The sequence below is a fragment of the Dermacentor variabilis genome, chromosome 6 (assembly GCF_050947875.1).
Source record: "Dermacentor variabilis isolate Ectoservices chromosome 6, ASM5094787v1, whole genome shotgun sequence".
In the NCBI taxonomy this organism is placed as follows: domain Eukaryota; kingdom Metazoa; phylum Arthropoda; class Arachnida; order Ixodida; family Ixodidae; genus Dermacentor; species Dermacentor variabilis.
Genome location: NC_134573.1, coordinates 197,526,187 through 197,553,388, shown reverse-complemented (window position 1 = coordinate 197,553,388; position 27,202 = coordinate 197,526,187). Strand labels below are relative to the sequence as shown.

At 48.3% G+C, this 27,202-nt stretch overlaps 1 protein-coding gene across 3 annotated transcripts in view; it reads right to left on the bottom strand.

Annotated features, from left to right (window-relative positions):
- The window catches only part of LOC142586048 (intermembrane lipid transfer protein VPS13A-like), a 935,034-nt gene that overhangs the window by 460,100 nt on the left and 447,732 nt on the right, over window positions 1–27,202 (bottom strand). For all 3 annotated transcript variants that reach the window (XM_075697293.1, XM_075697294.1, XM_075697295.1), the window contains 2 exons: window positions 15,077–15,154; window positions 14,491–14,571 (listed from right to left, as the gene is read on the bottom strand). In XM_075697293.1, coding sequence (XP_075553408.1) covers window positions 14,491–14,571; window positions 15,077–15,154 — 159 coding nt within the window. The remainder of the gene's footprint in view (window positions 1–14,490; window positions 14,572–15,076; window positions 15,155–27,202) is intronic.

The window sequence follows — 27,202 nt, the reverse complement described above, 5'->3', positions numbered from 1 at the left end:
TTCAGTGTCTGCCATACACTGAATGTGCAATTTAATCATATAATATTTCATCATATACCTAAGTACTGTGGGGTTCTCACCCGTGCTCTTCGGAAAAAGGAACAACACAGTAGGGCAAACAATCACAAGGGCATTTATTGCACCTTTCATAGATTAATGCCTACTAGCCGAGTTCCTATCCACAAAACATGCCGATGGGCACCCGACGAATCGTGGAAGTGCGACTCACCCGACTGCATAGCGAGGGAATGTGTTTGCCCCATGCTGGACTAGACACCAATGCCTGGTTGTCCGCGTGTACGGTCACGCGAACGATGGCGTGTTCGAACGACCGTGTTCGTCCATTCCGGGGGTTGGCTTCGCGAGACGGTCACGCGGAAGTATGGAACGGCGCATGCGCAGGACTTCCGCGCCGCTTGCCGATCCCGAGCCAAAAAAAGAAAGAGCCTACTCCTTTCCACGCACAAGTAACCCCGCTGTTAGGTGGCGTTAGCAGAGCCCCGCTTGCGCCATCTCTCGCAATGCGCTTCAACCACATCGACTGCCGCGGGCACCAAGCCATGCGGTGAAGCCGGATTACAGCAGATCGGAGCTATGCGAGAAAACAACATATCAGGGGATGCGTGAGAGTCGCGCATCCCCACAGTACATAATAATGAATCCAATATAACATGCAAATGATATTTCTGCTGATATATGTACGTAGAGATCATTGCTATACTGATCATCTTGTGTAAAGTGCCAATTTTTGGGTCTCTATGGCTACTTGAAAACAAGAAACATATTGAACTGTACCATAGTGCTTGCCTGAGCTCGTTGGTTGCATCTGGGATAAAAGGTTTCCAGCAGAACGTAGTGACATGGACAGAAAGAGACGACAACACATGCTGAACTAGCAAGTGAATGTTTATTATTCATTTTCCACACTTTTTAGAGCCCAAGACAGCCAATGCTTTTCATTTTGTTTCCTTTTGTCATGCAGATTATCTGTCTCCGAGGGTGAAAGCTTGTTTTTGCATAAGTAGCCCTTTCCTTTTTTTTGTTAGTAGTACGTATCGATGGTGCACTGATGCAGGATTGCGCACTTCTGTCAATGGTCACAGCTTCGAAAATCTCGTGCGTCAGCTTGTTTTTACTTTTTTTCAAAACTGGATGTCGTGAGATTGTACGGTGCAATGAGAATGGTGATAATGAAAAGCGAGATGCTAGGTGGAGATTCTTTCCAAAGATGCTGCATGCTCTCTTGAGCTCTCTGCATGTTTGTCCTATATATCATAGGCCACATGATAATGGTATATCATACATCACCCCTTTCTTGCAGGCAGTGTACTTCTTGTGTTTTTTTGTACATTCTTTACTTTTCTGGCCAGTATTGACTCATGCACACATTAAATATGCCTCGTTTGGAGCTGAACATATTGCTACGGAACAGTATTTGCGATGACGAAGAGGTGAGCGGTGTGAAGACGACGACGACGACGATTAGAGGCTAGCGTGGGCTGTTACCTCTTGGCCAAGTGCACCATATTTCCTTGTAAATATACTTGTATAAAGCTTTTTCTCTGCGTCTTCCTACGTAACATATCTGGTGGAGGTGGACGTTCCCTGCACCTCGTCACGGAGCTTCGCAGTGGACGGTACGTCGAGCCTTCCTTCATGGCTCCCAGCGACAACAACTCGACTCCGCCAGCTCTGACACCTGCTGCCACTTCGACGACCTACATCACTCTCCCCACTTCCCGTGATCCTGGCATATTCTCAGGCAAAGATGGGGAAGACGTAAAGGACTGGATCAGCCTGTACGAACACGTCAGCCGCAATAACCGGTGGGACCCTACTATCATGATCGCCAACGTAGTCTCACACCTCGAGTTTGGTTTCAGACGCACAAAGATGAGCTCATCAGTTGGGATTCGCTTAAGCAAAAGCTCCGAGACTTGTTCAGCAACCCCTACGGTCACCAACTTTCCGCGCAGAAGGTGCTTTCCGGCCATGTGCATACGTCAACAGAGCCCTACGTCACATATATTCAGGATGACATGGCTCTGTGCCGCAAGGTTGACGCACACATGACTGAGTCAGACAAAGTTTCCTACATCCTCAAAGGCATTGCCGATGACGCCTTCAACTTGCTTGTTTACAAGAACGTGGCGACAGTGGATGCAGTTATAAAAGAGTGGCGCTGCCTGGAACTCGCTAAAAGCCGACGTATCCACCAGCAGTTTGCTCGTCTGCCCAACAGCCCAGCGACACCTTCCTGTGCCAACGCTCCTTGTCCCAACAACACTGGCGATGTTACCAGGATAGTCTGGCGTGAGATCGAGGCCGCCTATCCGGCTGCCTTCGACTCCAGCCCCTCTAACGCACCTGCAGTCACGGTTTCCCTGATCCAGGCAGTTATCTGCCAGCAGTTCGCAAACATGGGTCTTCACATCATCTGCTCGGCCCATCGCCCTGATACCCATCCGGCTTCTTCGATTCAACCCCGTCCCGAATCTTCTTAGCCACCACGTTTCCGCAACCCATCTGAATGGCGCACTGCTGACAACAAGCCCATTTGTTTTCACTGTCGTCGAATCGGGCAGATTTCTCAGCACCATCGCAGTCGCTGGAGTTCCCTGACCCGGTCTACTTATACTGCTCTTCTCGCCCCCCAGGTGGCCCTTCTCGTCCCTATGCCGCACGCTCAGATAATGCCGCCACTGGTTCCCCTGTGCCGAACCGCTCCTATTCTCGTTCACCTTCGTCCCAATGATGACAATCTCGCTCCCCCCAGACCCATTGCTCCTATTCGTCGACTCCCTTCGGACGCCGCTCCCAGCCGGAAAATTAGACGATGCAGCGCCTCAAAGTGACGCTGCATTGCTCCTTCCCTACGCCACTAAATCCTTTACTGACGTTGCCCACTCATCTGAGCCTTCTTGACGAGCAAGTCGACGGTGTTTCTGTGTCTGCTCTTACAGACACTGGGGTGCATTTGTCGGTAATGAGCGCTGACCTTCGTAACTGACTGAAGAAAATAATCACGCCCGCCACAACGCCTGTTGTCAGTGTCGCCGATGGCGGAACAGCCTCCATAATTGGTATGTGTGCCACCTGCATCTCCTTTGCCCATAGCTCCCCTATCGTGCTATTCACAGCCATCGTCAACTGTCCCTACGACATCATCCCCAGCTTTACCTTCCTCTCCGCACATTCTGCTCTCACCGATTGTTCCGCCAGCACTCTCCGCCGTGACCTGCCTGTTCTGGATCCCGCTGAACCACACCCTAGTCGCCTCAGTTCCGTCGACTTCGTTCGCTTGCCACATTCGGCACTGACTTACGTTGACTTAGTGTCATCCCCACCAGTGCCCGATGGTCACATCGCGGCTCCTATGCAAGACGTCCTCCTTACACACGGGATCACAGTACCTAATACAGTTTCATCTATTACGGCGAATTGCGTCTGCCTGCCAGTGGTCAATTTTGGCTTGACAACACAAGTGCTGCCATGCGGGATGTCTCTGGGCCAGATTTGCTCATTCGAGGATCACTCAGTAGCATCTATTGCAGTAGACGACAATTCAGCCGATCCTCCTCTACCATCGCAGTCGGCAACTGATACCATTGCCGACTTACAGAAAATCATTGCGCCCGGCATGCAGTCCGAGCACGCTCGTCAGCTCTATCGTGTTCTGTTTTCCTACCACAATATCTTTGACTTTCACGATCGTCCTTTGGCCCAAACTACAGCTGTTATACATCGCATTAATACCAGCGATGCCCCTCCTATTCATCGCCGCCCGTATAGAGTGTCACCGGCTGAGCGTCAAGTTATTCACACCGAAGTTCGCAAAATGCTTGCCAAGAACATTATTGAACCGTCATGTAGTCCATGGGCGTCACCTGTTGTGCTGGTAAAAAAAGAAGGATGGCTCATGGCGCTTTTGCGTGGATTATCGGCACCTTAACAGGGTTACGAAAAAGGACGTGTATCCCCTACCTCGGATTGATGACGCCCTTGTCTGCCTCCATGGTGCTCACTATTCCTCCTCTATTGACCTTCGCTCCGGCTACTGGCAGATTGCCGTGGATGATCTCAACTGCAAGAAGACTGCTTTTGTAACACCCGACGGTCTTTACCAATTCAAAGTGATGCCGTTCGGTCTATGTAACGCTCCTGCCACTTTTGAACGCATGATGTCATCATGATGACTCCCTTCTTCCCGGTTTCAAATGGTCCACGTGCCTGTGCTACTTGGACGATGTTATAGTATTCACCACAATGTTTGCTATGCACCTCGAGCACCTCTCTGCAGTTATGGATGTTTTTCGTCGAGCCGGTCTGCAACTCAACGCATCCAAGTGCCAATTCAGCCATCGCCAGAATACCTTCCTTGGACATCTCGTTGACGCGAATGGAGTGCGACTGGACCCAGGCAAGATCCGTGCTGTTACGCACTTCCCTGTTCCGAAGTGTGTCAAGGATGTGCGTAGCTTCATCAGCCTTTCTTCATACTTCCGCCATTTCGTGAAAAATTTCGTGGCCATAGCACGACCACTAACCGAGATTTTGAAAAAAGATGCCCCTTTCCAGTGGGGCGATGATGAAGCATCTGCATTCTCGCATCTAATCGACCTTCTCACAACCCCTCCCATTTTGGCCCGTTTCGATCGTTCTGCGCCTACCGAAGTCCGTACTGATGCCAGCGGTTACGGAATTGGCGCAGTACTGGCACAATGCCAGCGCAGCAACGACCGTCTTATCGCTTACGCCAGCAGGCTCCTCTCCCCCTCGGAGCGCAGCTATTCCATCATTGAGTGTGAGCGTCTGGCCCTAGTTTGGGCGGTTGCGAAGTTCCGCCCATACTTATATGGCCAACCCTTTTCCGTTGTGACAGACCATCACGCGCTGTGCTGGTTATGCTCACTGAAAGATCCTACAGGAAGACTTGGTCGCTGGGCCTTATGCCTCCAAGAATATTCATAATCTGTCACCTACAAATCTGACAGACTACACAAGGACGCTGACTGCCTTTCTCTCTACCTGGTAGATGAGCCTGATGATGCTAACAGTAGTACCGCCAATGGCATTTTCTCTGCATCTGCCTTCGCTAACATCGCTGATGAGCAGTACCGAGACCTATCGCTGCAAGCACTCATCGAGCGTCTGCGCTCTACACCTACCGACGCATCTGTTTGCCGATATGTCCTCCAGGGCAGCATTCTGTACCGAAGGAACTTCGTCCCTGACGGATCTGATCTTCTTCTTGTCGTGCCAAAACATCTACAACAGACTGTGCTCTTTCAGATGCATGACGCACCCACTGCAGGACATCTTGGGGTAACCCGCACGTACGACTGCGTCCGCCGCTGCTTCTAATGGCCTGGTATCGCTCGCTCCGTCCGACGCTATGTTGCTGCCTGTGATCCCTGCCAGTGTCGGAAAACACCTCAAGTGCTACCTGCCGGTCATCTCCAGCCGATCACCGTCTCTCTGGGACCGTTTTCGTGTATTAGACCTCCTCGGTCCCTTTCCCACGTCATCCTCTGGGAACAAATCGGTAGCCGTCGCAACTGATTACGCCACCCGATACACTATCACGCGGGCTCTCCCTACCAGTTGCGCCACTGACGTAGCGGACTTTCTCTTGCGTGACGTTATCTTAGTGCATGGCGCCCCGTGACAGCTGCTTACTGACCGTGGTCATAACTTTCTCTCGAAAGTTATCGCCGACATTGTGCGTTGTTCCTGCTCCATTCAACACAAGCTGACTGCCTCATACCATCCTCAAACCAATGGCCTGACAGAGCGGTTAAACCGTACTCTTACCGATATGCTGTCCAAGTACGTTTCCAAGGACCACCACTACTGGGACATTGCCCTTCCTTACGTCACATTTGAGTATAATTCTTCCCGGCACGACACCGCCGGATTTCCTCTATTTTATCTACTGTACGGTCGCGAACCGACCTTGCCCCTAGACACGACATTTCCTTCTGCTGCGATCTCAACAAGCGAGTATGCGCACGACGCCATCGCCTTCGCCGAGCATGCACGCCAGCTTGCCCGTACTCTACTGATGGCCTCGCAAACCACTCAGCAGTGTCAGTACAACGCCTACGCCGTGACGTACAGTTTTTGCCTGCTGCGCTCGTGCCCCTGTGGTCGCCCTCTCGTCACGTCAGACTTTCAGAGAAACTCCTTTCGCGATACACAGGGCCCTACCGTGTGCTGCGCCAGGTTGACGCCTGTGACGTACGAAATTGCTCCTGTGAGTTCAACCTCGTCCTCTACTCTGGCATCTAGTGATGTCGTGCCCATCAGTAGGCTCAAGGCCTACTACACTGCTTCCGAGTCCGGCCTTTAGTCCTTCCGAGTCTGGTGCTTTTGCTGCCAGGGGTAGTGCTACGGAACAGTATTTGCGATGACGAAGAGGCGAGCAGTGTGAAGATGACGACGACGATTAGAGGCTAGCGCGGGCTGTTGCCTCTTGGCCAAGTGCGGCGTCATCATCATCATCATCAGCCTGGTTACGCCCACTGCAGGGCAAAGGCCTCTCCCATACTTCTCCAACTACCCCGGTCATGTACCAATTGTGGCCATGTTGTCCCTCCAAACTTCTTAATCTCATCTGACCACCTCACTTTCTGCCGCCCCCTGCTACGCTTCCCTTCCCTTGGAATCCAGGCCATAACCCTTAATGACCATCGGTTATCTTCCCTCCTCGTTACATGTCCTGCCCATTCCCATTTCTTTTTCTTGATTACAACTAAGATGTCATTAACACGCTGTGATGTGCAAGGGCCCGGGCAAGCGAGCCCAAGACCCACGACGAGGAGCCACGGTTCTCCGAGGCCAAGTGCGGGATCGACAGTAGTTGACTGAGCGGTGAACAGGTGGCGTGAGTGCGGGGAGGACAGTGGCATGAGTGTGCAGGGAGAGAGTGGGAAGGGATCGGAGTGTGGTTACGGATGTTGTGGGCATGGAAGGTTGGTGTTCGGGAAATAAAGCAGTAGTTCGGGACAACGTGTGGCGTGTCGTCGATCGTGACAAGTGGGGGCTCGTCTGGGATCTACGTGGCCATGGAGACAGTGGACGTTCCCGAGCAATTAGTACAGCATCTGCTGGGGCAGACGAGCGGATCTACCATAGAACGCGAGCAAATCGCGGCAGCTGTCAGAAAAAGACTGATGGCGGCCGAGGCAGTACCTATGTGTTCTACGACAACGGCGGCGGCGATTCAACCGGCGAGCGACTGCGCTCCACGCTCCACAGGAGGCCAGCCAGGTCAGCCTCCAAGGTTTAAGGGGTTTAACGACCATCAGTCCCCCGAGGAATTTTTGGACTGGCTTGAAACGTTTTGTTTGGTCAGCGGTGTCACAGCTGACAAGAGGCTTACGCACATTGTGCCTGCTGTGCTGGAAGGTAGCGCGAAGTTGTGGTGGCGATTCGTGAACTCGTTTGCATCGTGGGAGGAGTTCACTGCGGCGTTTATTGCGGAATTCTCCTCCATTGACGCGAAGCGCCGCTTGAAACAAGAGCTGGAGCACCAGACGCAACATTCCCAAGAAAATTTAAAGGAATTCGTATATACCATCGCGGCCTACTACGACTGGATTGGCGGTGAAGTGCCCGAGTCGGAAAGGGTTGACCGCGTGCTGCGGCAGATGCACCCGCAACTCCAGGATTTGGTGGAGGGAAGACAGTTCAGCAGTCTCGCAGAGTTGGCGAAGGCCGCTGATGGTCTCATGGAGCGTTTCTGGAGGCGCATGCAGTACAAGCCACCACCGCCCCCGACTGACCAAGTCGCGAGAGACTTGGCCTTCCAATTGGCTATAAACGTAGCCGGCGTGCCGGGAACACAACCCGGAGGGTTGATCACAGCGGCTGCCGCGCCGTTCCAGTATCCACCGGCGGCATCCCCCTGGCCGTTGCACCCCGCGGCGATACAGCCCTCCTACCACCGAGACCAACTGCACAGATTGGCCGCATTCGCCACAAGGACGCCACATCTCTCAACACCGTCACAGCAGCAAAGGTACCAGCCACGGCAAAGGTACCACGGCAGATTCAACTGCCATCGCTGCGGAGGCGTCGGTCACATGGCCCGCGAGTGCCCTACAGGTCGGCGTGACGGGCCACCCCGCTGCTACCAATGCAACGGGATCGGACATATCCGCTCTCAGTGTACGAGAAACGGGGGACGGTAGGTGCTACACCGGCAAGCACCTACGAGACTGCGCTGCAAGTAGCGGCCTTGGCCGGCAACAAGGAGCCTCTCCTGGAAGTGCAGATCGGGAGGACGACGTTCCAGGCCCTACTGGACACAGGCTCGAGTGTGAGCTTGCTTGGATTGCCGGCGGCATGGGTAGCCGTCGAGGCGGGCGCCAAACCCAAGACACAGGAACAAGCACTCCGCCTGGCAACAGGTTGGTCTCAGTCAACGACTTCCCTCTAGTGCAAAATAAAGTCGGCCACAAGCAGCCGCAATCAACGCTTCCTGTGTGTGCCAGACTTGTGTCGGAACATTGTGCTGGGCAGAGATTTTTTAACAGCAACAGGCATCTCTTTACATGTATCGCTGGGTGGATGGACGATTGGAACCGATCCACAGTGCATGGTGCCATTTGCTAAGCGCGAAAAGGACCCAGCAACAGCACTTGGCAATAGAAGATGGAGAGTCGTACCACTTGCACAGCCTCTTTGAAGAAGTGCTTGTAGTTTCAGGCATTGAGAACATGCATCAGGCTGGCATCAGGGAACTACACCCAAGCATGAGTAAAGTTCTCGATGACTTTAGCCATCTGTTTACTACAGTTGCGGGATGTACTACCCTGGCTCAGCACCGCATTGACACGGGGGACAGTGTGCCCGTGAGATGCAAGCTACGTCCAGTGAATGCGAAGAAGCAGAAGATCATCGAGGGCTGTGTGGATGACCTCCTAGAACAGGGCCTTACAACACGAAGCACAAGCCCGTGGACTAGCGCCCCAGTGCTCGCTGCAAAGAAGTCTGGAGGCTACCGGCTCGCTGTGGACTACCGTCCGTTAAATGCACGCACCCGAGTACCTGCCTACCCAGTGCCTTGAACAGACTGGCTGCTAGCGCAGTTGGGCCGAGCAATGTGGTTTTCCAGCTTTGATCTCTCCCAAGGGTTTTTCCAAATTCTTGTTTGCAAGGCTGACATAGCTAAAACGGCCTTCATTTGCCATCAAGGTACATTTGAATTTACGAGGATGCCCTTCGGGGTGGCAGGCGGTCCAGCAACTTTTCAAACCCTAATGGACCGGGTGCTGCCGGGAATCAATCACCACTTTGCTATGGCATTTTTAGATGATGTCATTGTATACTCAGAGACACTGGAGAACCATGTTGAACATGTAAGGGAAGTGCTACAACGCATTGAGGGTGCTGGCCTTACGATTAATCCAGATAAAGTACAGGTCTGCCGTCAGTCCCTCAAGCTTTTAGGTCACATCATCTCCCCTGGGCAGTGCAGACCAGATGAGCGCAAGGTGCGTGCAGTGCTGGATTACCCAAGACCCAGTACAGTTAAGCAGCTGCAAGCCTTCCTGGGACTTGCCGGCTACTATAGAAGCTTCATCCCTCACTTTTCACTGACGGCACATTCACTGACCAACCTTTTGAAGAAGAACGAGCCATGGCAGTGGAAAGAGTGCCAAGAACAGGCTTTCACTGCACTCAAGCAAGCCTTAGCTCAGGATGCTGTTATAAGCCTCCCAGATCTAAATCGACCCTTTGTGGTGGAGACAGATGCAAGTGGCATTGGCATTGCAGCTGTGCTACTACAGGCTGGCCCTGATGGTCTGCAGCCTGTTTCCTTCATTAGCAGAGTCCTTACAGCAGCCGAGAGCCATTATACTGTCCAGGAGTGGGAATGCCTGGCAGTAGTCTGGGCAGTGGACAAGTTCAGGGCATATCTTGAATTTACGGAGTTTCAGATACACTGTGACCACTCCTCCCTGGCATGGATGTTTAATACCGACCAAGCTTCACCCAGGGTTAAGCGTTGGGTTCTTCGGCTGCAGGGCTTCAACTGCCGAATCAAGCACAGACGAGGGCTGGCAAACATACCCGCTGATGCCTTGAGTAGAGCCCCTCTCCAGTGTGAAGACAACCCAAGTGACAACCTACATGAGACGCTGTTCCCTATTGCTGCTCCAGAACCTGAAGGCAAAATTACATTTGATGAAGTAGCTGTGGCCTCGGAGGTTGACTCTTCCCTGCTGAGTGACACAACACAGCTGGTACAAGAACAGGCTCGTGATGACCGCCTCTTAAAGCTGAAGGCGGTGGTCCAAGGGACTCAGCTACCAAGCTCGGACCCTGATCATCGCCTCTTTCGCGATCTGGCCGAAACAACGGAACTGCAGCCAAGCGGATTGCTGGTTCAGCAAAGAGGCAACCAGAAGGTAGCGTGGTTACCTAATCACTAGCGGCAGCTGGCACTGAAGGTGGCCCACGACCATCCCACTGCAGGCCATGCTGGATTTTCAAAACTCTCAAGCGTATTGCTGCACGATTCGTCTGGCTGGGCATGCGAGCAGACATATCAAAGTATGTGCGATGCTGTACTGTCTGTCAGCGCACAAAAGCTCGGCACAAGAAACCAGAAGGCCTCATGAGCAGTCAGTGGGCAACATCGCCCATGGAAGAGCTCAGTGTTGACAATATCGGGCCCTTGCCATCTACACCTCGGGGCCACAAATACTTGCTGGTAGTTATTGACAAATTTACGAAGTTCCCAGAGCTTTTCCCTCTACGAGCAGCAACAAGTGCAAAAATACTGGAGTGCATGGTGCAAGTCTTCTGCCACCATGGCACACCTGTGGCCATCACCAGTGACAATGGCAAGCCCTTTGTTAGCACACTATGGCACAACCTCTTGAAACACTGGGGCTTCAAAGATCGTCACACAGTACCTTACCGGCCGGCTGGCCAAATGGTGGAGCGTCACAATGGCACAATTAAGCAGTGTCTACGGGCATACTGCTCCAATCATAAAGACTGGGACCAGCGTATACCTGAGATCGCCCTTGCCATGCGTACTGCCGAGAGCGTCGTCACCGGATATACTCCAGCATTGTTGTGTTACGGCCGCGAGTTGCGCACCCCATGGGAACCTGCAAGCGACAAGGAGGACACGGAGCCTCCGAAAGTAGCACACCATGCACTTGCTGCAGAACTCCAGCGGTGTCATGGAGAGGCCCTCCAGTACGCTCGGTCCCATCAGGCAGCTGCTTGGAAGGTGCAGAAATCCTGTTACGACCGTCATCGTCAGCCAACAACCATCAAAGAGGGTGACCTTGTGCTCCTGGATTCACATACCTTGAGTGATGCGGCCGAGGGCGTTTCGGCGAAATTGGCACCGCAGCGAAGTGGACCTTATTGTGTAGTCAAACGATTAGGTGACAATGACTTTGTTTTGAGCGATCCTGCTACAGGACGTCATCGAACTACCGCCCACGCTGATCAGCTGATGCTCTACCATGAGCCATGGCTTCTCCCTACCAGCACAGCTTCACGATTCGAGGGGGGAGAGAGTTGTGACGTGCAAGGGCCGGGGCAAGCGAGCCCAAGACCCACGATGAGGAGCCACGGTTCTCGGAGGCCAAGCGCGGGATCGACAGTAGTTGACTGAGCGGTGAACAGGTGGCGTGAGTGCGGGGAGGACAGCGGCGCGAGTGTGCGGGGAGAGAGTGGGAAGGGATCGGAGTGTGGTTGCGGATGTTGCGGGCACGGAAGGTTGGCGTTCGGGAAATAAAGCGGTAGTTCGGGACAATGTGTGGCGTGTCGTCTATCGTGACAGCGCACTTGTTCCCTCACCTAATCTGCTCTTTTCTTATCCCTTAACATTACACCTATCATTCTTCTTTCCATGGCTCGTTGTGGCGTCCTCAATTTAAGTAGAACCCTTTTCGTAAGCCTCCAGGTTTCTGCCCCGTACGTGAGTACTGGTAACACACAGCTGTTATACACTTTCCTTTTGAGGGATAGTGGCAACCTGCTGTTCATGATTTGAGAATGCCTGCCAAACGCACCCCAGCCCATTCTTATTCTTCTGGTTATTTCATTCTCATGATCTGGATCAGCAGTCACTACCTGTCTTAAGTAGATGTGTTCCCTTAACGCTTCCAGTGACTTGTTACCTATCGTAAACTGCTGTTCCATTCCGAGACTGTTAAACATTACTTTAGTTTTCTGCAGATTAATTTTAGTCCCACCCTTCTGCTTTGCCTCTCCAGGTCAGTGAGCATGCGTTGCAGTTGGTCCCCTGAGTTACTAAGCAAGGCAATATCATCAGCGAAGCGCAAGTTACTAAAGTATTCTCCATTTACTCTTATCCCCAATTTCTAAGTCCCCAAGTGCAGCGTATTTCATTGTAAACATACTTGTATATAGCTTTTCGTCTGCGTCTTTCTACGTAAAAATATAACTATGACGCCTTTTTTCCAGCTATCTTCTTACGTTTGTGGTTTAGGCCGTGTAAGATTTCACCCTTTTTTATAGTGAACACCCACAAAAAAGCATTCCCTTCGAAGTCATCGTGTCAGAAAGAAGCATGTGGCAGGCACAAGTTTCCATGTATCTGGCAGTGCAATAAATTATGGGGTTTTATATGGCAAAACTATGATCTGATTATGAGGCATGTCATAGTGAGGGACTCTGGAATAATTTAGGCCACCTGAGGTTTTTTAATGTGCCCCTAAATCTAAGTACATCAATGATTTCGCATTTCACCCCCATCGAAATGTGGCCACCGTGACCGGAATTTGTATCTGGCAAGGCAGTTGTAGTGGCTCAACGTCCATGATCCATACAGGATTGAAAACTCAGAAGCTGTTATACACTACCTTCAATTCCCATGGTTCTGTGGTCTCGGCAGGTTTTCTGTCGACATTCAAGACATGTACTACTTACTCTGTCCTCCATTCAGGTATGTTGCCGGTGCTAGGAGCATCATTCGAGGAGAAAGGCATTGTGCCATTCCAGAATAGTGTTGGCGTTTCCTTGGACGCCTTCCTCAAACTTCTATTGTCTTATTTTAATGCAACTGTAATTTATGTTGGAGAACAGCACTACATTCAGAGAAGCAGAATCTGTATCAACTCACAAGTTGCACCATACTTGTGTGACCTTTTCTTTCTCAGTTATGGCAGAAGAATTGAGGGTGCCATAAAGGACAACCATGTTCCAGCTATATTTTGCTATGCAGATGATTTTCTCATCTTATGCAATACAGCAAATGAGCCAGAACTAACCAAATGCACGGAAGGTGTCCTGGCCACATTCTATGAAGCATGTATGGATTTAAGCTTCACCTTTGAAATGCCAGAAAGAAAAAGAATCAGGTTCCTCGATTTGGCTGTCACCTCCGAAAAGCAACATACATGCTGGAAGTATGAGACCCGCTCATGCAACAGGTTCTTGCCATACAATTTCGACCATTCCAAGAATGTTAAACGAGTCATCATGACCACGGCACTACAAGCCACCGTAAAGAAGTTGTGTCATTACGTAATGGAAGAAAGCTTCATGTACCAGGTAACCAGGCTCAACAATGCTGGCTATTCCAAAGGCCCTACTTACAGCGGTTGTGGGCTGCTAAAGATGATGGGACTCCTGAACAGCAAGGTTCAAGCAGGAAAAAACATTCAAAAGAAAAGAAAGAAGGTTGCTGTTGTGCCTTATGTGCAAGGCCTAACCTACAAACCAAACAAGATAGTGGGAAAGGAAGGCATCACAGTTGTATGTTTGGCACCAAACGAACCGTATTCAATGTGTTCACGAGTCGACACTGGCCAGAAAAGTAAAGAATGTAAAAAAAAAAAACACAAGAAGAAGTACAATGCCTACAAGACAGGGGTGATATATGATATACCTTTATCATGTGGCCTACGATATATAGGACAAACAGGGAGGTGTCTCAATGACAGGACAAGAGAGCATGCAGCATATTCAGAGGGAATCTCCGCGGGGCATCTCACTTTTCATCATCGCCATTCCCATTGCACTGTATAATTTCACGACATCCAGGTTTTGGAAAAAAAAATAGAAACAAGCTGACGCACGAAATTTTAGAAGCTAAGGTCATTAACAGATGTAGGTAATCATGCATCAGAGCCTGATTGATACTACTAAGAGAGAAAAAAAAAGGGCTACTTCTGCAAAAACAATCTTTCACCAAGGAGACGGATAATTGGCATGACAAAAGGAAAGCATTGGCTGTCTCATGTTATAAAAAGTGTTGGAAACGAATAATAAACATTCAGTTGCTACTCCGGCGTGTGTCATTCTCCCTTTCTGTCAGTGTCACTATGTTCTGCTGGAAACCATTTGTGCTATGATGAACTGCAGCATCTGCTAGGTCTCTGTAAATTGATGTCTTTTCCACCTCAGCAAATGCTGCTCCAATCCTACCACAGTGTGATTCATTACTATGTGGACAGAAGCAAGTTCACCGATGTTAAAGAAAGGACAAACCCTGAGAGGGGACTGGGCAGTGATGGTCTTGATGCCATTTGCAATCTTCACATCCAGAATAAAAAAGTATCGCATCTTGTTCTGGAAGGAAGAAACAACAACATGCATAACTTTGCATACAACTGTTGCTAGCACAGAATAAAAGTGCAGAGCAGAGAAATGCTGGCAACAGAAACTTCACTCATGAGATATTGTGTTTACATTTATTATGCTGCACTTGCCGGTGAAAAAAGAAAGAAAAAAGACATAAGATTGCTAGGGTCGGCAGAAGTCAAGTTTTGAATTTGTCTAACCTGGAAAGCTCATGCAACACCTCTACGGGACTTTCTTGCACCGCCTGTGATGAACCACAGTGACCCACACACCAAACGATCCTGCTCTTGTTGCACCATAAGAGCATAATCCCCAAATGGCAGCACAAATGGGGCGCTTGAACCAAAACCCCAAATGCCGAGCCTGTGAGTCTCTAGAAACACACAGCTGCACTTTTGGCTCAACCTTATAGACAGGAAACTTGCTACTTGATATTATTATGCAATAGCCATCACATTCAGTACAAACTACAGAAAATGAAGTCAGCACTCACTTTCATTGGATGAAGGGCAAACAGTGAACTCCCTGCTTTTGTTGGCATCCAGCACTGGAACTTTTCAAAACCTGGAACCTGGAGTAAAGCAAGCGCATTACTTCACACAAGTCGCTTGGTAAGAAATGAAAACTGCTCAACCATCTAATGAAGCCGAACATCACAAGCAAAACTGAAACTGTTCAAAGCAGTGCACATCTCGTTGTGCTTTATCTACATTGAAGACAAGCATTCGACAACTTGTGTTACAGAGCAGTAATTCAAAAGAAAATTTAACTACAGCTCAGTACAGATCTGTCAAGGTCAGACTCTCATAGGTGCACTGCCCAAAGGCAGTTTGGGCAGTGTCTATGCTTACAAAGTTGGAGCGCTCCTTAGCAAAAACCTAGAGATGATTTTAAATGTTCATTCCCGTCTCATGTCTAGGTGTATCTAAAGGTTATACCCTTGAAAATGTCATAAAGAAGCAATGCTTGATCAATATGAGTTCACCAAAGAGCCACTAGATGAGCTCAAAGCTTCTTGTAAATTATTGCAAGAAGCTTGCGGCTCATCCAATGGCTCACCGGTGATTCCGCCTAAGAGTGCACGCACAAGATATACTGAAGGCCGCAGAAGCAGCATGCGAGTCCATGGGCAGCCAGCTGTAAACTACTGCGGGCATGCTTATCAAGTTGGGCCGCTATCTTGTATGCATTCGAAAAGCCGATGTTCGGTTTCACCTCAAGCAATTGTCCAGGCTGCGCCAATATCGTAGCCTAGGTCAATATAGGCCAATTGCGTGAGGGGAAACCGAACGTCGGCTTTTCGAACGTGTATAAGATGGCAGCCTTGGTCGTTGCGTGTACTGAATGGAATAGGTTAAAGTTCGCATGTTAGTAGAAAGCACAGAGCTGTATTAGCGCAGCATTGCCCAAACTGCGTCCATTGTGCAGTCAAATTTGCATGCAACATTTGGAATTCATAGAATCGCAACATACATAGAGCTGCGTGAAGGGTGAACACGAAACGCCTCCGTAGCTGTGAGCATAATGAAATTCCAGTTTACTAGCTGAACAAGCAAAAGTCTGTTAGTAAATTTTCTGTACTTCTGGCCAAACTGCTGGCATTGTAATGAAATGCCGAACTTATGCTTTTGAATGAAAATACGTGAATAACAGCAATGAAAATAAGCTGTTTCCCATGATTAAACTTTCAATCTGTGGGAATAAAAGCGCTCCCCCCCCCCCCACCCCCCTCTGTCTTTCTTTTTTGTTAGGTTTGTCAGTTTCTGGCTCTTGTCTCGAGGCTTTATGCAAAGACCACTATTCTCTTTGAACCAAAAAATTAGTATTTGCACCAGCCTAATTATAGGAAAGGCTGTGGCATTTTTCTTAACTAAGATAAGTGACATAAAAAAGTACTATACTATTCAAACTATTGCATTCGAAATTATTCGATCTGAATTACTATTCAATTTGACTGTGGCATCCCTAAACAGAAGTCCAAGCTCCGGCTCCTTGGTATGCGCCAATAACTGTCATAACAAAGAAAAGCGGTCACCTTAGGCTTTGGGTGACTGGCATTGCACAATGCTGAACAAAAGTGTGCTAAGGGAGCATACCTAATCTCTAGCATGGAACATACAGACTCCTCGAAGGAGTGAAGCATCTCTCAAAACTCGGTGCGCACTCTGAATTCTACCAAATTGAAATGGATCCAAAAGTAATTCAAACTGACGACCTTCATCACCCTTTTAGGGTGATATAAGTTTCACAAGATGCCTTTTAGAATCTCAACCATTTCAGAACATTACCAGAGGATGATGATTAAGTCGCATACTCGAGGGCTCGCAAGGCATTGGGTGCCACAGTTACGGCGTGCTAGTGTGGAGAAAGACCAAGCAATCCCACAATGAATGCCTTGATGTGGTCACTGAAAGCAGGTGTGCCCATGAACAAAGAAAAGTGCTCATAATGATCAAGACAGCAGAAGAGTGCTCATAATGATCAAGGACAGACCATGGCCCTCAGTTCCCTTCTAAGTGCCATGTTTTCTAATGACTATGGATTCAAGTACCACCCCAGTAGCCCCGATTCCTACAGTCAAATGGGGAAGCGGAGTGAGCAGTTTGCACCATCAAAGAGCTGCTGGTCATGGCAGAAGAATTCTACTTGGTGCTGCTATGTTACTGAGACACTCGCGGTATGTCGGGTGACAGCCCAGCCAAACTGTTATTCAGGCAAAAAAAAAAAAAAAGTTGAATTGCCTACCCAAGTCCCAGGAAGGTGGAGACCGATGGACACCGGACACCCTCACCAGATTGAGTTGCCAGGAAAAACAAATGGTACAAAAAGAGACAAGTGCTAGACTACAACCACAGACATGTGGCTTGTGATCCAACTCTAATGCACTCAGGCGACCTTGTCTGGGTTTAGTCTGAACAGTGTCCAGCAACAGTACTCAGTACTGGTCAGTGTCCTCGCTGCTACATTGTTGAAGCACGAGGAGCAATTTTGCAGCATAATTAGAGAGAGCTGGTGTCTTTGTCTTCTCCGTGAGAACAGCCAACAGATGAGTAAGTTCCCTTGTCACTTGCTACACAATTTCTACGGCTAAGCATTGGGCCACAAAGTGGCTATCGCACCCGCCACGGATGTTTAGTGGTTCCTCTAATGTCATTAGATTTACGAATGCAAAGAGGGGGAGATGTAGTGGTTGCTATTATCATAATCAGTGTCACAGGGTGACAGGTGGTGCCCTTGGTGTTGTGTATGTGGAAAGGTGTAATGGTCCAGGACTTTCATTTGGAAATGCAGTTGTTTGCTTGAAATCAGGGGTACAATCGAGACTCGATGGCAACCAAAGGTGAGTGGGACGCCTCGCACTGGGCGCTCATTGGAAGACTACAAATGAAGCTGTGCAGAACTCACAGAAGAATTCATTATGAAGACTGACTGAGGAATATGGAAAAAAGTAAATGGGCTGGGAGAGTGTTCAGGTATTTGTGCAGGAATAGCATTGATACACTAGTGGAGAAAAAATACTAGAAAGCTTGCCAGCAAGTATGCGGCTGGTATGGTGAGCAACACAGTAACAAAGAATGTTAAGCGGAAAGTCAGAGAGGTTGAGATAGTCTCATGGGTGGCGGCAATGGATAAGAAACCTGCCATAAGTAACTACTTAAGAGGAAAAAAACCGAAATCGGGAAAGAAACAATTTATGATAACTCAAAGGGAAGCTCATGACTTTTTGAAGAGAGATCAGGATGTCTTTGAACACACACTTATAAAGCGAGATATAAGGAGGAAGAAAAAGCATGTGCTTGCTGCAGTAAAGCTAAGGAAACGATGGAGCATGTTTTACTTGAATGTGAAGGTATCTGCCCAGCGGTTGATTTAGGAATCACTAGCATCCTTGAAGCCCTTGGGTTCTGTGAGAGCAGGGGGAAAGTAAACGTGTCCACAATAGAGATTAGTAAGAGGCGATAAAAAAGATTGGTGGAAGAAAAGTAGGGAAACAACAAACAGCGGTGGTGTACAAAAATCTGCCCGCCCGCCTGCCCATCCATCCGTCCGTCCGTCTGTTCAAGATTAACTCATTTGGTACCATGAGAAATGTGCTGATTTTCGATGCTTTTATGTTTAAACGTTTTATTTCAACGCGTAGTAGTCACAGCGTATACTGCAATACATAATATAGCCTGATCACTGATGTATTGAATGGATGTATAGTAGTAATATATGCTTAGACAATTCCGAGAATTCTGACGTGAAACTTCAAAGAAGTACCTCAAGGAACATGAATGAAAGTAATAATTTGCTATTTTTAGTTTAAGTACTGAGAGTAAAGAAAGCTGAAATATACAAAATGTGCACCTGGTTCCTTATTTTCCAATTTTTGTAAGTCAGATTACGCAAAACATTATTATGAAGAATTGTTGGTTTGAATACTATGGCCATGCTATGCTGGAAAGCAGTGTCTTCGCAAATGTGAGGATGGGTAATTTACTACTGCACAGGAAGCATTTGTTTTTATTCATTGCAGCAGGTACTTAGTTCATTTCTTACTGCATTCTTTAGGCTCACCAAGTAATGACTGTGAGGTCAGGGAGCATGCAGAATTAAGCCTCCTCCTACTTAATTATTTTGACCTGATGTAGTTGCTTAGTGGCTATGGTGTTGGGCTGCTAAGCACGAGGTCGCGAGACTGAATCCTGGCCATGGCAGCCGCATTTTGATGGGGGCGAAATGCGAAAACACCCGTGGACTTAGATTAAGGTACATGTTGAAGAAAATCGGTTGGTCCAAATTATTCCGGAATCTCCCACTACGGCATGCCTCATAATCAGGCTATGACTTTGGCACGTAAAACCCCCAAATTTTGTTTACTTTATTATTAATTCGATCAGCTTTTTCTCAGCAAGCAAGGTGGTCTAGCGTGTGTGCAACTGGCACTGAATCCTCCACATGCATTGTTCAGTTCATGTACAGTGCTGTACAGTAATGTTGAATGTTGCACAATATAATGTACAGTAATGAATGAGGGCACTCCAACAGGTGGCATTCAAAATATAAGAGCTCAGACAGGTAGTCGAGCTTCGGTCAAAGGTCGGTCTGTAATTGACTGCATGCTCTTGTGCAAATGAGAGCTATATGCAAGACAGGAAAGACTGCTCGTAATAACTTGTGCATATGCTGTCGAAGCGCTGATGGATAAAAGCAACCCACAGGGGATAGAATTAAGTTGCACTTGATTTTAGCTGAACACAATTATCAAAATAACATGCGCTTGTGAGCATCTATTATTGTATAAAGGGACACTAAAGGCAAATTTTAGGTCAACGTGGACTGTTAAAATACCATTACAGAACCCTCTCAGAGCTTCTAGCGTTCCAAGAAAACACTTTGTTTAAGCGAAAATTGTATCTGAAGGGTCCACATTCCTTTAGCGTAATTCAAATTGCCCACCTCAGACCAAGGGAGTGGCGACATTGCGTACGCCATCATCACACTTACTGCCGTTGGTGAGCAAAATGGAGGCCGACAGACAGCTTCTAGCACAAAATGCAAACGTGCGGCCATTGAGAAACAGAGTCAAGACAAAGCATCGAGTTCGCCACAGCAGGTGCTTTTGGTCAAGCAGTGTGAACCGTTTGGCCATCCCACAACATCACATGGACATGGAATCCTCTGCTACTTGTAATTTGTTTGAGTTTCGCGAGCCAGCAAAACCAGCACAGCACTGCACTATAGCTAAATTACTAAAACGCGACAAAGCAGGTGGAGTGCATTTGAGCGAAAACGAAACCTTTCAAACGACCGCATCGTTGTCTAGGGTAATGTGAATGAGTTCTTTTTTCTAAGCATCAACTAGAACTGGACAAGTTGTATCTTCTTCCTTCTTATAATCCGCCGCAATTATCTTTTTATTACGAGAGGTTCAGTACTAGTGAGATAATTATCAGGAATGCCTACATTATTGGGCTAGTACTCGGATGTCCCAGGTGAGTCGCGAATCAGGTCCTACATTTACACCAATTTCTTGATTACTAAAACTTTCTTTGCGATAATATTGATGCCTTAGATGTTCTCGAGCATTAATCTATCACTTCAGGTCACGGAGTAAGACAGTTAGGAGGTGAAACTCCCGTCAGCGCGAGCGAGCGCGGGCGACCAGGTAAGGTCACAATTGTTGTATGCGCCGACGGGGCCGTATACAGTGGTGGCGCCATGCAGCGCGTCGTAGAAGCCGCAGCGAAAAAAAAAGAAATGCAGCGCCCGGGCAGGCTGCTCCGGCGCGCTCTCAACGGCGGTAATTTCTTTCCAGGCCGCCAGCACGATAACGGCTCTGTGGGCTTGTGACCTTTTCTGGTCGCCGCAAACAGCGGAGTTTCCTCTCCTAAACGTTTCTTGCTCCGTGCTTTAGGTTGACTTAATATTTGCCTTTGGTGTTGTTATGATTGGGGGTTCAATCCCATCGCTTGTGATCCGTTGTCAAAATTGGAGTCGGGCATGAATTAGAAGGTAGCTGGCCCATGCCGTCGTCCAACTAATCCACACTGAGGACGTTGATGAAGGGAAGGACTGCTTCTCATCGAGAACGAGGAATATGGGTTTATTTACAGTATTTATATCAGTCTAACATGACTGCTTGAGAGAGAGTGTATCGAGCATCCGCACAAAAGCCGTTTATAAACACTCGGTCCTCCCCCGATACCCAGGTGACGGAAACGGCCGTCCAAGCACCGTAGGGGAGACGAGGCACCGTAGGGGATACGAGGCCCCGCAGGGGAGACAACCCGGCACCGTAGGGGCATTTATTCCCCGAGCTGCAGCGCGCCCGCCGGCCGCCCATTGTCTGGCGTCTTGGTCGGCGCATGGGAAGGGGTTTCAGTAGACGTTCCCGCGGCTCAGTAACAATAGTTGGTCTGCCGAGCCCATTTAGTTATAATGGCGACTTCGTCAAACTCGACTCCAGCAACGGAGAGTCGAGGACGCACGTATTGTTGTTTACACACAGTCAACTTAGTCACGCCGTGGCTAGAGGTGTGCGGCGACGCTCCAGGAAAGTTGCCGCCACAGTCGCAACTGGCCAGCAAAACTTGCACAGCAGCTGGCCGTTCTTAACAGTGTCCCTTTAAGAAAGCGTTAAAACAGCCTATATGCCTGATCAGAAAAATGGCAAGACAAGGTAAGCTTCTATGTCTTCACAGCTGCTGTCATTTAAAAATGATCTAGTCAAGTCCATGAAAGTGCAGATGTTGAGTCTTTTTATTCAAGAAGTGATAGAAACACCAGAAACTGATATTGACAATACCTCCAGTCGAAGATTTATTTTTCCAGACTCCTAAATCTGCAAGAAATTGTAAACTCTGAGAAGTAGCTAAAGTTCTTCGCGCATCCTCGGCAAGTCTTTCCAAATCGATCAGTAGCCTTACATATGCTTGAGTTTTTGCAGAGCTGAAAATAACGACATCCACTTCCACCTTACAGGCCACTATCACTAAACCATGCGACACCCCCTGCATGTATGGAACAACCACTTTCTTTCTAGTTTTGCGCATGCGCTTGCACATGCCAGGTCCCGGTTCCCTTAGCTTTTTCAGTAGATTTTCTGCCACTAACAGATGCAAGTGGACATGGTAACCTGTGTCCCGCAGCTGCTCTTTTTTAAGCTCAACGCATCCAATGAAGGCATGATGCATGGTGCACATTCACAAAACACAGGTTTATGATGGCTCACTTCACCAGCTTCAAATGTGACAAAGCATGCAGAAGCAGCACCTTTTTCTCTCAAGGGTGATATTCCCAACAGCAATGATTGGCAGTCAAAATTAGTTTGATGTCTAAAAACTGGATGGCGTTATTTAATAGGTAACTCATGCGTAAGAACCAGATTATCGAGACACACACGGAACAAGGCAACCACATCAGTCACTGTTTCAGTGCTATTTGAATAGAATTCCCATGGTACTAGGTAATTGCTTACATACCTAAAAATTTTTAAATTATTAACGCCTCCATTTTCTTTCTTTTAGACGTCTGTCATGACAGCTGAGAAACAGATCCCTTAAGGCAGGGGCTAGGCATGACCCTGTCAAGTACATTCTTTATTTTGGGAAATACTCGGTGCACGCACATACACGCAGTCTGTGTTCCGTCCAGCCCGGCACACGCGGCTTGCTCCACTGATTACTTCACTCCCTCAGTTCGTTGTTGCGCACACCCCGCATGCCAACCGCGCACACACTGCCTTCCATGATCTCCCTCCCCGGCACACACCATTGCCTATTATCTCGTGCCTGCGACTCTACGCCACCTGCCATCGGCCCGGTACCCTCACAGATCCCCCCCCGCCCCTTTATCCAGTGAAGAAGGCTTTCAAGGCACATAAGGGCTCAGCTGGTCTGCATTCGCGAGGCCTTTCTGTTTCCCTGTAGCCGGGTCTGAGCCTGCAGGTATTGCGTCCAATGTGTGCAGTCACTCTAAACGGCCCTGTGCGTCAAGGGGCAAATGTGGCTGTGAATCCAATGGCTGCCTTACTTAGCGGGTGCCTGTACCGGAGAACCAAGTCTCCAACCTGGAAGGTAGCTGGAGTGAGCTTTTTGTTGTGTGATACTTTGCCTGGCTGGCTTTTGCCAAGGTTTGGTGGTCCTGTGCAAAGGCCCAGGCATCTCGAAGGTACACATCCAGTTCAGCAGCTAGGGCATGAGGCACAGAAGGGGGCATCTCGGTGCCAGCTAACTGATTGTGATGGCTCCACAGGTTCCGTAGACCCCGCCCATAGCACAAGAAGGCAGGCATAATGCCAGTAACTACACTTTCAGACATGCGCATTGAAAATGCCACTTCAGGCAGACTTTTGTCCCAGTTCCAGTGGGAAGTGTAGTAGCCCACCAGGCATTGTTTAACCGTTGCGTTATGGCATTCCACAGTCTGTCCTGCTGGTCTGTATGGGACTGTGGGGCTCTCCTTCATTTCCCAGTGCTGGAGAATGTCTTTCCATAGATTGCTTATGAATGGTTTGCCATTGTCGCTAGAGATGGAGCTAGGCACACCATGGCAGCAAAAAACATCGATCATTTTATCAGTGATCAATTTGGATCGGTAGGCGCATGTAATGGGAAAAGCTCCACAAACTTCGTAAACTTGTCCAGCACCACCAGGATGTAATAGTGGCGCCACGGGGCTGAATGAATGAATGAATTTGTTGTTTTATGGAGCAAGGGCCAATTATGGCCAAAGAGCGCCAGGTCAGTGTTGATGAGTTTGCAGTGGGTAGATGAGTTCCATGAGTTATTGTGACGTAGCTGTAAAGGGGCCTAAAAGTGATCTCTGTAAAGTGCATAAAAGCTACATGTAATAAAATTATGGCAATGACTAGTGAGTACTACTAAAAACACAAGAGATACATTGTGATAGATTGATCATATTTTAAAATAAATGTAGGCAAACGTTTGCAAGACGCACTACTGCCTTAGAGAGCCCTTGAAACGGAAGGGCCTGAAGGCATGTGCTGTACAAAAATAAATTATCGCAGCGGCATCCTCTGGAGAGAGGATGTGCTACAAATTCGTAGGGCTAACAACGTGTAAGACAACGTCGTTTAAGAAGCTTAGGACTGCTCTGGTGTCAAACAACGGTTCTGTACCAAGAAACATTACAGGATGAAAGGGGATGTGCTGCTGGTATGCTAGCGGAAAGTGCTTTTTTCTCTCCGTTTCGGCTTCCCGACACTCCAGGAGGGCGTGGAGGACGGTGAGCCTTTCACCGCATCTACCGCAGGATGGTGGCTCATTTCCAGTTAGCAGGAAACTGCGTGTGGCATCATCATCATCATCATCATCATCATCATCATCATCAGCCTAGTTACGCCCACTGCAGGGCAAAGGCCTCTCCCATACTTCTCCAACTACCCCGGTCATGTACTAATTGTGGCCATGTTGTCCCTGCAAACGTCTTAATTTCATCCGCCCACCTAACTTTCTGCCGCCCCCTGCTACGCTTCCCTTCCCTTGGAATCCAGTCCGTAACCCTTAATGACCATCGGTTATCTCCCACATGTCCTGCCCATGCCCATTTCTTTTTCTTGATTTCAACTAAGATGTCGTTTACCCGCGTTTGTTGCCTCACCCAATCTGCTCTTTTCTTATCCCTTAACGTTACACCCATCATTCTTCTTTCCATAGCTCGTTGCGTCGTCCTCAATTTCAGCAGAACCCTTTTCGTAAGCCTCCAGGTTTCTGCCCCATATGTGAGTACTGGTAACACACAGCTGTTATACACTTTCTTTTTGAGGGATAGTGGTAACCTGCTGTTCATGATTTGAGAATGCCTGCCAAACGCAATCCAGCCCATTCTTATTCTTCTGGTTATTTCAGTCTCATGATCCGGATCCGTGGTCACTACCTGCCCTAAGTAGATGTATTCCCTTACCACTTCCAGTGCTTCGCTACCTATCGTAAACTGCTGTTCTCTTCCGAGACTGTTAAACAATACTTTAGTTTTCTGCAAATTAATTTTCAGACCCACCCTTCTGCTTTGCCTCTCCAGGTCAGTGAGCATGCATTGCAATTGGTCTCCTGAGTTACTAAGCAAGGCAATATCATCAGCGAATCGCAAGTTGCTAAGGTATTCTCCATCAACTTTTATCCCCAATTCTTCCCACTCCAGGCCTCTGAATACCTCCTGTAAACATGCTGTGAATAGCATTGGAGATATCGTATCTCCCTGTCTGACGCCTTTCTTTATAGGGATTTTGTTACTTTCTTTGTGGAGGACTACGGTGGCTGTGGAGCCGCTATAGATATCTTCCAGTATTTTTACATATGGCTCATCTACACCCTGATTCCGTAATGCCTCCATGACTGCTGAGGTTTCGACTGAATCAAACGCTTTCTCGTAATCAATGAAAGCTATATATAAGGGTTGGTTATATTCTGCACATTTCTCTATCACTTGATTGACAGTGTGAATATGGTCTATTGTTGAGTAGCCTTTACGGAATCCTGCCTGGTCCTTTGGTTGACAGAAGTCTAAGGTGTTCCTGATTCTATTTGCGATTACCTTAGTAAATACTTTGTAGGCAACGGACAGTAAGCTGATCGGTCTATAATTTTTCAAGTCTTTGGCGTCCCCTTTCTTATGGATTAGGATTATGTTAGCGTTCTTCCAAGATTCCGGTACGCTCGAGGTTATGAGGCATTGCGTATACAGGGTGGCCAGTTTCTCTAGAACAATCTGACCACCATCCTTCAACAAATCTGCTGTTACCTGATCCTCCCCAGCTGCCTTCCCCCTTTGCATAGCTCCTAAGGCTTTCTTTACTTCTTCTGGCGTTACCTGTGGGATTTCGAATTCCTCTAGGCTATTCTCTCTTCCACTATCGTCGTGGGTACCACTGGTACTGTATAAATCTCTATAGAACTCCTCAGCCACTTGAACTATCTCATCCATATTAGTAACGATATTTCCGGCTTTGTCTCTTAACGCACACGTCTGATTCTTGCCTATTCCTAGTTTCTTCTTCACTGTTTTTAGGCTTCCTCCGTTCCTGAGAGCCTGTTCAATTCTATCCATATTATAGTTTCTGATGTCCGCTGTCTTACGCTTGTTGATTAACTTAGAAAGTTCTGCCAGTTCTATTCTAGCTGTAGGGTTAGAGGCTTTCATACATTGGCGTTTCTTGATCAGAGCTTTCGTCTCCTGCGATAGCTTACTGGTTTCCTGTATAACGGCGTTACCACCGACTTCTATTGTGCACTCCTTAATGATGTCCATGAGATTGTCGTTCATTGCTGCAACACTAAGGTCCTCTTCCTGAGTTAAAGCCGAGTACCTGTTCTGTAGCTTGATCCGGAATTCCTCTAGTTTCCCTCTTACCGCTAACTCATTGATTGGCTTCTTGTGTACCAATTTCTTCCGTTCCCTCCTCAAGTCTAGGCTAATTCGAGTTCTTACCATTCTATGGTCACTGCAGCGTACCTTGCCGAGCACGTCTACATCTTGTATGATGCCAGGGTTCGCGCAGAGTATGAAGTCGATTTCATTTCTAGTCTCACCATTCGGGCTCCTCCACGTCCACTTTCGACTAACCCGCTTGCGGAAAAAGGTGTTCATTATCCGCATATTATTCTGTTCTGCAAACTCTACTAATAATTCTCCTCTGCTATTCCTAGAGCCTATGCCATATTCCCCCACTGACTTGTCTCCAGCCTGCTTCTTGCCTACCCTGGCATTGAAGTCGCCCATCAGTATAGTGTATTTTGTTTTGACTTTACCCATCGCCGATTCCACGTCTTCATAAAAGCTTTCGACTTCCTGGTCATCATGACTGCATGTAGGGGCATAGACTTGTACCACCTTCAATTTGTACCTCTTATTAAGCTTCACAACAAGACCTGCCACCCTCTCGTTAATGCTATAGAATTCCTGTATGTTACCAGCTATTTCCTTATTAATCAGGAATCCGACTCCTAGTTCTCGTCTCTCTGCTAAGCCCCGGTAACACAGTACATGCCCGCTTTTTAGCACTGTATATGCTTTTTTTGTCCTCCTAACCTCACTGAGCCCTATTATATCCCATTTACTACCCTCTAATTCCTCCAATAACACTGCTAGACTCGCCTCGCTAGATAGCGTTCTA